Here is a 10640-nt window from a genome sequence, read left to right on the forward strand (position 1 = left end):
CCTGACTGGCCCAGAACTCACAGGAATGCACTTCCCAAATGCTGGGGCACATCTGGTTTTCCTTCTTTTATGTTCATCAGAAACCTTTTTCAGTTCCTAATAAGAATCAAAAATGCCTGGTAATCCTACAGTGTTTTCAAAAGCTTTAGAAACCTTTCTTACTCCCCAAAAAATGCATGCCTTTTGAATGTATTACAATGGAGGAACTCCCCATATCTGTTGTTTCCTGCCTAGCCACATCTCTCATTTCAATCTTCACTGTCTGCTAGGAAAACCTGTGCTGTCTTTGGAATGTGAAGTATTTGCTGAAAAAGTAGTCCTATATGAGGACCACATGCTGATCTATCTGTGTTAGCACTGTTGATAGATTTTCATAGCAGTCCAGTGCAGGCCATATACCACATAGCAATTAATATGTGTACTTCATTTGGATGGATGGATGGATGGATGGATGGATGGATGGATGGATGGATGGATGGATGGATGGATATCCTTTTATAACTATACAGTAACCACTCAAAGTATTACTTCCCTTTTGGCAGAAAATACAGATACAATTAGTTTATAATGTTCAGCTTATCTTCTCACGGAGTCTCGATCCTTTTTCTTAGACCAGAAGATCGATTCAGAAGTTACTAGAATGGGAAAATAACAGATTATACCACAAGGTAAGAAATTCCTGACAAATAAGTGTTCCATTTGTATATTTGCATTATCAAATTGAAAACGTAAGTACTAAGTGAATTATGGAGCACACAAAGGAATGGATTAACTAATTAACCCTGTGATTAGCATATGTTCTTGATAAGGTATTTGAGGCATTGTTTTATATCATGTAGCCTAGATTTTACTTTTAGTGACTTATTCAAATGCAGTACTTTGTAATTAGCCAAAGATAATGGAAAAATTCTTAACCAAACTCTACCTTTTTAGCTTGCTTTGCACTGGAAGTTGACTAAAAGGAAATGTGAAACTAGCAATATGATGGAGTATGTAAGTATAAAGCTGTTTTCATTACATTTCTTGGAATTTCATCCCAAATGAAATATAATACAGTTTGTCATCTGTTGTTCATGCCTTTTAGCTTCTCAGCCTGAATGTCTGTCTGTTGGGGCTTGCAGGACACAATTCATTTTCTTTAGATTAATTCATTTTCTTTAGATTTGTGGCCAACCAAAAGTATCTTGAAAGCTTACAGATCCATGTGCATCTTAGAAAAGGCGAAGCTCCTCTGCTCAGCTGAAAATGTTGTACACTGATTGATTGATTGATTGATTGATTGATTGATTGATTGGTTGATTATCTCGCTCTTTTTTCTTTTGGTTTTTCAAGACAGGGCTTCTCTGTGTAGCTTTGTAGCCTGTTCTGAAACTCACTCTATAGATCAGCCTGGTCTCGAACTCACAGAGATCCACCTGCCTCTGCCTCCTGAGTGCTGGGATTAAAGGCGTGTGCCACCACTGCACAACTATCTGGGCTTTTCTTTTAACTTGGCTGAAATTTAACTTAGAGTGAATAAACTTATTGAATAAATAAAGTCTATTAAAACAGATTTGGATATATGCAGTCTTGCTGGGTGTGATGGCATGCACCTCTCCTCCCAGCACTGGGAAGTGAATCTCTGTGAGTTTAAGGCCAGCTGGGGCTGCACACTGAGACCCTATCTCAAAAAATTTTTCAAAAATAAAAGAAAGCAGGCAACTTTAATCGTAAAGCATAAGAACACTTATACACAATGTGATCTATTCACGATCATGGACCTTCCAAACTCCCAGTGTTTATCATTGAACATTCCAGCTCTGAGAATATAGTGCAGTTAGTAGCATGCTTCTCCAGCATCTGGAGCCCTCTGTTTGATCCCCAGCACCACTTTAAACTGGTGGCCTATAATCCGGAAATGCAAGGTCATCCTTGGCTGCATAGTAATGTCGAAGCCTGCCTGACTTCTTTTATCATGATAATAATAGAATAGCATAATAATAGAAGTGGCTTAAGCCTCTAATTCCACCACAGGCAGGTAGGTATCTGTGAGTTTGGGTCTACATAGAGAGTTCCGGGCCAGGGCACCCACAAATTGAGACTCTGTCTCAGAAAACGGAAATCTTGAAAGCATTTCCGCAATTCAGTTGTTTTATAGTCAATCCTTGGGCAACTCCTATTTCACAAACAACTTACAAAAAATAATAATCTTCAACTAATATTAGCTGCTTTAATTGAAAAATAAAACCAGACATTTTTCTATAATCTGTATAAAGTAGTTTTAATCTCTTCTACTTGGCCAAAATAAAAGGTTCAGGGATATAAAAATGTAATAGAGTTTGGCTCTCAGCAAACAGCTGTTGTAAATCGGGGGCAGTAACAGCTTTGTTCTAGCAGGTAGGTTTGCCTGCCAGTTCGCTTTGGAAATGAATGCCCTGTTTTGTGGAGAGTTGTACTTAATTCTTTGCAGACCTGTTTCCTGCGTTTAACTTCCTGGAATCCAAGATGAAATATAGTCCTGTAGAAACCAACTAGACTCTTCAGGTTTATGTACATTAAATGAAAAATATTTTGTCAATATATTCTTTTCTGTCTTTATTTTACAGGTAATACTAATAGAATTCTTACCAAAATACCCCATATTCCGACCCGACTGAGGAGTCTTGTTCCGTCACTTCTGTGTTATCTGTCATTTCCTACCCTTAGTGCCTTGTAGATTATCTTGGAATGGAGACAGTCTCCTTTGCTGTGTTCAATTTATTCTTTCTAACAGTAGAATACTCTTCACACTCTTTTATTTCTGTTGATTTAAGAAGACAATTTGCACATCTTTTTTGTTATTAAATGAGGCTTGTGTTTTGCACTCTCAATTTTTAAATAAATACACACAAACATATACTAGTATATGTAGTTGACAAGAAAAACATCAGTGCTGGTGTGTAAAGACACAAAACCCTTGTTCTGAGCATGCTGCCTTAGGATTTTCACACTCACCATTTCTAAATACGCATCATTTTCTAGGCTATTTAATGCTCTGTAATCCCTTACTGGACACACCCAAATACGCTTTTGGTAGCTTTTAGAAATGGTTTTACTCTGCTTTTAAAGAACATGCAATTAATCGCACTGGTTTCCTCCTGCTGTTTGCTAAATTGTCACTTATGTTAGTGGATAAAATATTTAAACTCCTAAAGACTTGTAAATATTGTCTCTTTGCATAATGTAAAATGTGGTATGCCATGGTTTACAGAATGTATTATTATTCTTACTGTATTGCCAACAATTCCGTGTAGATTTTAATATGAATGAAGTTTGCAAGCATCCTTTTGAATGTAGAGACCTTTAACATGCTGTTTTGTGGCAAAGCCAAAATGAGTATGTTAAATTTCAGGTGTGGGGCAGGACTGCCCTTCCTAACAAAGTGGATTACAATTGAAATCATTAGTTCGGATTTTGTAAATTACACCTGAGACCAAGAATCTTATTTTTTCCATTTAATTCACTTTCTCCATTTATCCTCCACTCCATCCCCTATAATATTTGACATCCAACCCATCTTATCACTGTATTAGCTCTCATTTCCTTTCCCTTACCTATCTTTTTACTCCTTTGAAAATACATAGAATTCCACCTTAAAGTGTCTTGAAAGCCAGGAGGTGGTGGCGCATGCCTTTAATCCCAGCACTCAGGAGGCTGAGGCAGGTGGATCTCTGAGTTCAAGTCCAGTCTGGTCTACAGAGTAAGTTCCAGAATAGCCAGGGCTACACAGAGAAGCTCTCTCTCAAAAAAAGAAAAACAAACAAACAAAAAAGTGGCTTGAGATTTTGAATCCTGTGAGGTATCAAGGCCTCGATAAAAGCCACAGTTTCTCCTCTTCTGAAGTTCCTCTATTCTACATTGAGAAAGAGTACTGAGAAACTGTATCTACAGACTGCGTAGTAGTTCAGTCAGAGTTGATAAAATATTCTTAACCTTCTGCTTAAGAATCTTTAATAAATATTTGGAAATTACCAACAAGGAAAGACAAGTAAAATTTAGATACAATTGTTTTCCATTTGTAAATTGGTCACACATTTTGACTGGGGCATGCATCTTTCTCTCTTTTTTATTTTCACAATTAAATTGAGTGAGATTACCATTCTGGTTCTACTACAATTTGAAATTATGACAAAAGTTTTATATCACATTAATTCAACTGCAAGTGAATGCCTATATATAGGCATTGTTTGTAATTTGCAGTGACTGACTTTCATTCTGTTTGCTTCTACTCCTAACTGCTTTTAAGTAAGTTCATTCCAGTGAACAGAGGAATCGTTTCTGAATACAAGGTCAAGGTTTTTAAAGCCACTTTTAAAAGTTATGCGCAATCTGAAATCTTAGTCCTTGACCAGAGGAGGAGGAAAGACACACAGTTTGATACGTGCTTCTAATGGTTTACACAAACACTTTTGGAGCCCCAATCCCCCATGTCACCCTGTCATCCCAAATCTCTAAGTTTTAATATGTTGTGTATGCCTGCAAATATGTTTGCCTACTGCAAAATTGAAGGTGTATTTTTATAGACAAGAAGGAAGTCTCTGAAAATGCATACCCAATGTCTTGTTTTATAGCTAAGGTCAGGGAAAAACATACCTGTGTTTTATGTTCAGCTAGTGTCATCAGATTTATGCTTCATACTGTGACATTTTAATACCAAAATTTATTTCTATCATAATACAGAATCTTTAATTCTCACTGATAAAATCATTACTTGTGAATGTCAGCCCTCAGCAATCTTACATTTGTCTTGAGCCTTAGAATTTGACCAAATAGTGATCATAATTTCTTCTGCCATGTACAAATCACACTTCATTTTGTTCAAAAAAAAAGAAGTGTAATGAATTGTTTCCATGAAACAGGTATTAATATAGGAATAGGTTATATCTGGAGGTGACCAAGTATAATTCAAGTTACAATAGTATTTGTCATTAAAAACATTTACCACAATATGTCCATTCAATTGGAACCACTCACTCATAAATGTGTTATTTTATTGTTTGATATACTGGTTTACTAATCATAGTTTCTTGAACTACCCAGAAAACAATCTGTCTTTTCTTTTCCTTTCTTTCTTATGTAACTTTGTTTCACCCTACGTTCCCTTAAAGGAGGGGATTAGAATTGGGGTAGTTAAATGACTCAGCAGATGCTAAGGTGATAGAGTTCGCCTTGGTTTCTAATTCCTCCCCCACCAAACTCTTTTTCTTTTAGCCTCAGGAGAGAGTATAACTTGTATTTTTCCATTGGGTTAGCCAACTATTTTGTGAAAGTTATTTTTGATTGAAAAAAATAAATTTTAATTACTTTGATACATAATGTCCCTTTATTAAAACTGCCATGGTAGTTTCTAGAGGGGAAAAAAAGTTTAAAAATAACATGTTTTTGCCAAAGCACTTAAATGTCACCAGGCTTTGAGATTGCAAATTAAAAGACTTTTTTCTAAGTCACGTTGTGAAAAACCTGGGGTGATGGTTTAATACCTTTAATCCCAGCACATGAGAGGCTAAAGCAAGAGAATTGCCCTGAATTTGAAGCCAGCCTGGGCTACAGAATGAGACATTGTCTGAAAGAAAGAAAAAGAAAAGAAAAGAAAGAAAGAAAGAAAGAAAGAAAGAAAGAAAGAAAGAAAGAAAGAAAGAAAGAAAGAAAGAGAAAGGAGGAAGGAAAAGAAAGAAGCGAGCATTGGTTTCTGGTACTTCTCATTTGGTACAAGATTCTGGTTTAATAAGTTGATCCAACTGGTCATTTTAAAGCTTGTCCAAAAGGCAAGTAGCATCTATATTATTAATAAAAATATGGGCAAATGTCACTTGCAGATGAACTCCATCTCACACATGTCCTCTACTCTTTTCCCCTCTTACCCCATGTTAATTTAGGAAAGAGATCATTGTAACTTTAAAAGTAGATGGGAAAGTGCCTTGTCTTTTTCAAAGATAACATGGTATGTGGAAGGAAGTAGAATGAATGAAGTAGCAGACTATTAGAGATTATTCTTTTCAACTAGGCATGATAGCACAAGGTTATTGTATATCTCTTATTTAAGCCCATTTACTTAGCTTCCAATCATGTGATATATTAATGACAAAATACCATAGAATAAAACTATCACTTATTTAAAATTACTGTAATTGTAATGCTAGTAAGCATAGAATTTAACATGGTTCTGGAAGGACAATGGTCTTTGATTAAAGACCCTACCAAAACTCATGTAAGAATTGAATGTCCATATTTCTTGTACTAGCATGACCTGTAAACACTAATATCTCAGAAATTAAACTGTGTTCATGCCTAGCATTGCCATTTTTAATGAGAGTTATTGTTGCCTTTGATAATTTTAGTAAAGCTCAATAACATTTGTAGGCCTAGTAACAATTAGGTATTCTCAAATGTCTGAGACCTTTACAGATTACCTACCACTTAAAAATTAAAGCACTACTTGAACATGAAGACCCCAAACAATATTTCATTTGGATTTGCTATATGTCCTAGGCAAATATAGAAATTATATTTATCTGATTAATTGGAACAGTTTACATAGCAGAAATATTTTTCACTAAATTGATTAGAAATATTCAAGTTCATTAAAATTAAGTCCAATTATGCCTATCAAAATCTGTTTATTTAAAAAAAAAGAAAAGGAAAAGGTCTATTTTACAACTATCAAATCATCCAGGTTCCCTTGAGTGGTGAACTGTTGTAAGATTTTTTTCATGGTAAAGAATAAGTTTATTAATACTTGTTCATATACTTGTGACTAAAAATAATTGAAGGATATCTGTATGTCCTTCCATGTATGTGTGTGCGAATGTGTATGTGTGTATATATGTATGTGTGTATGTAATCCTTATCTTGCTCCAACATTTCCTTACCTGATTCTGAGCCAGCCTTTTTATTTTGATGATGGCAACCTGAGAATATGTTCCATTTTCTGTGAATTTCGTCAAAGTCAGACTTAAGGAAGAAACAATCTATTTAATATTGTGGGCCCCAGGCAAGTGACCCAGATTACGTGTCCAGTGTTTTTTTCATCTGTAAAAGGAAAGGGTTGAACCTTGAGCTGGCAAAAAAAAAAAAAAGCGAGAGATGAGCTAACATGCCATGATTGTGAGAAGTCGTGAAAGATCTTTTCTGTGCATAGTGTGAGGATGGTTGTTCTCAGATCTACACATGTGGTGGAAACTCAGTGCCTTGCACATAGTTTGAGTTTAGTTTGCTGGCTGACTACAAGTCAGTGTGTGTTAATAAAAGCACACTCAAAGAATCTGATGCCTGGTAGACCTTATTCCCTCTGTGCTGACAAAAAGTGAATGTAGTGTCCCTAGGAAGCGAGGGCTAGGATCTCTGTGTTTTGTCATGTGGAATCTGACTGTGCAGTTGGTATCCAGGCAAGAATTGTAGCTGTGACAAGAGCAGACATATAAAAGTGTCTGCTTAGAGTATGTGAAGAGTTGCGTATTCAATTTCACATCTGCTTCTCACCAAGTTCCCTACTCTCAAGCAGGTCTATTGGAATGAATTTCGAAAATTAGGCGGAAAGGAAAAAGCATAGAGTTCAACCCCAAGTCGCTTCTGGTTTCATTCTTAGCTCAGCTGCTTAATTCCTCTGTACCTAATGTCCTCATTGCTGACGTGGGGACGATAATCTGGACCTACCTCACAGGGGAATTGAGGGTCTTTTTCATGTGTTCATGTGCTTAGAAACTGACTAAATGAAGTATTGGATTAAATAATTATATAATTTCTGAGTGGATGTTACTTTCAATCCATGTTGTTAGGTTTTCTTTCTCGGTAACACCCTAGAGAGTAAGTGTTGCAGTTGGTTTAATTTTTTCAATAGTCGCTTTTGTTGCTAATGCCCTATTTGTTCAACATGAGTGATTGTACTACATTAATACTTGATTTAAGGAGGAAAGCAGGTAGGTGTAAACCATTGGTTCTCAGCTTGGGGCAGGTAAAGAGCAGCGGAGAGTATCCTTGAGCCTTTTTCAAGAATTATTCATTCAAAAATTAACACTAAAGGCCACACTGACCTGTCACATTCCTTCTATGCCAGCCAAACAAGACATGGGATCACCATGTGTTTTCCTCATGTTCTTTCCTGCTGTCTGTCGACATTGCTGATCAGAAGCTGTGAACAGAGGTGTGCTTGTAATTAATGGAAATGAGAAAGCTGTCCTTAAGTGTACTTTAATACATACTTGAAAATGGGGAAGGAATTGAAAGATCCATATAAAGAAAATGTTGGGTGCCACTTTTATAAAAACCAAGATTATTTGACCTTCTCAAACATTGTTTCCTAGTCCCTGAATGATAGATAGAGAGAGACAGAGACAGAGAGACAGAGAGGGAGAAGGGGGTTATCAACTGGATTGGGCTATAAATTCAGATTATAATTTGCCTTCAGTTTTGGTTTGTTTCAGGGTTCTGGAACTGAACTGATTCATTGAGACGTGTCCATTACACATACAGGATTGCAAATGTGCCGTGTTTTAGTGTCATGTTGGTCTAAATAACAATTTCTCAGCCTCTTAAAGTGTGTGTGAAGTCTGTATGATAATCAAGGCAATAAGTTCTCAAATGTTCCTTTTACGCCTTATTTGATTTGCTTTTATTTTGGCATAATTTTCCTGCTTTTCTGTTTCTATTGTAAGAAAATAGTTGGAAATTGTTTTAATGCCTGGACTTTGGAACAAGTTACAAATGTTTGAAATTATATTATCTACAAGCTAGTTTGCCATCTTTGGACTAACCACATACACCTATGAATCTCTACTGCAAGAACAGGACATCCAGATAGCAACAGAGCTGGCATTGTTCAAAAAAAAAAAAAACCGGTTGAAAATGAAATGACTTCTACATTTTGGCAGAGGATTCCTGTTGGGACAGCTTTACCAAAAGAGAATACTAGTGGATATGTCCGTCAAACCAAGAACTTCCATGCATCGTGTAGTGTTATGTAGCCTGTGGAATGAATTCCTCTTCCCCCTGGAGTCCAGGATCGACTCCCCCTCGAAGAACTCAACCTATATCCAGCTGTGCCAAAATGAAGGACACCTGCCTCTGAAACCTTCACTGCTGCTTCTGTCATTGTTCACTTGTCAGATAAAAGTTTATTCTCAGGATGCAAAATTCCAATAAAGTATAAAACTCTGTTAATGAGTTGAACCGTGTGGTTTTGGGGTACACCTTCTTTCCTTCCTTATGCTTTCATCATTTTAATATCATTACTTGGGGGTGGGTACAGTAACTCAGCTGGTAAACGTGCTTACTGCCACTCCTGGTAGCTCAAGTTCAATTCCCGGGAACCACATGGTGAAAGCAGAGAACTAATTCCCGTAAGTTTTCCTCTGGCCTCCTCACATCACACACACGCACACACACACACAGAATAAGTAAATGTAATTTAAAAACCTTTTCCATTTTTTTAATAGGAAAAGGTTTATTTGGCTTTCTTCCAGGTCACAATTCATCAGGTTGTATAATAAAGTTAATTTATATTATTCAAGATACAGTTTCTCTGTGTAGCCTTGGCTGTCCTGGAACTCTGTACACCAGGCTGGCCTTGAACTCAGAGATCCACCTGCCTCTGCCTCTAAAGAGCTGGGATTAAAGGAGTGTACCACCACCCGGCTAATTTATGTGAATTTTGCATAAGTTTAGATCTTATGAAACCATCACCATAGTTAAGGTCAATATATTCTCATCTCTTCTTTTAAAAGATTTATTTATACTGTGTTCAGACTGCATGTGTCCCTGCAGGTCAAAGAGGGCACCAGATCTCATTACAGATGGTTGTGAGTCACCATGTGTTTGCAGAGAATTGAACTTAGAACCTCTGGAAGAGTAGCCCCTGCTGTTAACCTCTGAGCCATCTCTCCAGCCCAATATTCTCATCTCTTTAGAAAGTTCCTTCCAACTGATCCAGACCCCCTGAACGTGGGTGTCAGTGAGGAGGCTTTGGCCTTCTTTGAGGCCTCGGTCAATAGATCAGTATTTATCCCTGGCATCCAAATGGACTTTGGGAGCCCATACCACATGGAGGGATGCTATCTCAGCCTGGACACATGGGGGGAGGGCCTAGGCCCTGCCCTGGAACAATATGGCAGACTTTGGAGATTCCCCCATGAAGGGCCTCACCCTCCCTGGAGAGTGGAGTTGGGATTGGGTGGGGGCTTGGGGGGGTGGGGGAGGAGGGAAAGGAGAGGGAGCTGGGATTGACATGTGAAGCAAGCTTGTTTCTAATTAAAATTAAAACAAAAAGAAAGTTCATTCCACCAGGCAGTGGTGGCACACACCTTTAATCATAGCACTTGGGAGACAGGCAGGTGGATTTCTGAGTTCAGGGCCAGCCTGGTCTACAGAGCAAGTTCCAGGACCACACAGAGAAACCCTGTCTGCGGGGTGCTGGGGATAGGGGGCCAGAGAGATGGCCCAGCACTTCAGACCACATACTGTTCTTGCAAAGGATCTGGGTTCAGCTCCTAGCAGCTAACAATAGTCTGAAACTCCAGTTCCAGGGCATCCAGTTTCTTCTTCCGGCCTCCATAGTGTCCTAAACATACATGGACTCTGAAAAGAACACAGGAGTGCTTGGGCACAGGCACACACCACATAAAAATAAG

General features: G+C 37.7%; 1 protein-coding gene across 1 annotated transcript in view; it reads left to right on the plus strand.

Annotated features, from left to right (window-relative positions):
- Chic1 (cysteine rich hydrophobic domain 1) overlaps nt 1-9174 on the plus strand; it is a 41416-nt gene extending 32242 nt beyond the window's left edge. Inside the window, exons 4-6 of the mRNA XM_005086545.4 lie at nt 612-668; nt 934-993; nt 2586-9174. Coding sequence (XP_005086602.1) covers nt 612-668; nt 934-993; nt 2586-2636 — 168 coding nt within the window. The 3' untranslated portion in view covers nt 2637-9174. The remainder of the gene's footprint in view (nt 1-611; nt 669-933; nt 994-2585) is intronic.
- The last annotated feature ends 1466 nt before the right edge of the window (nt 9175-10640 follow it).

The sequence above is a fragment of the Mesocricetus auratus genome, unplaced genomic scaffold (genome assembly GCF_017639785.1).
Source record: "Mesocricetus auratus isolate SY011 unplaced genomic scaffold, BCM_Maur_2.0 Super-Scaffold_100003, whole genome shotgun sequence".
In the NCBI taxonomy this organism is placed as follows: domain Eukaryota; kingdom Metazoa; phylum Chordata; class Mammalia; order Rodentia; family Cricetidae; genus Mesocricetus; species Mesocricetus auratus.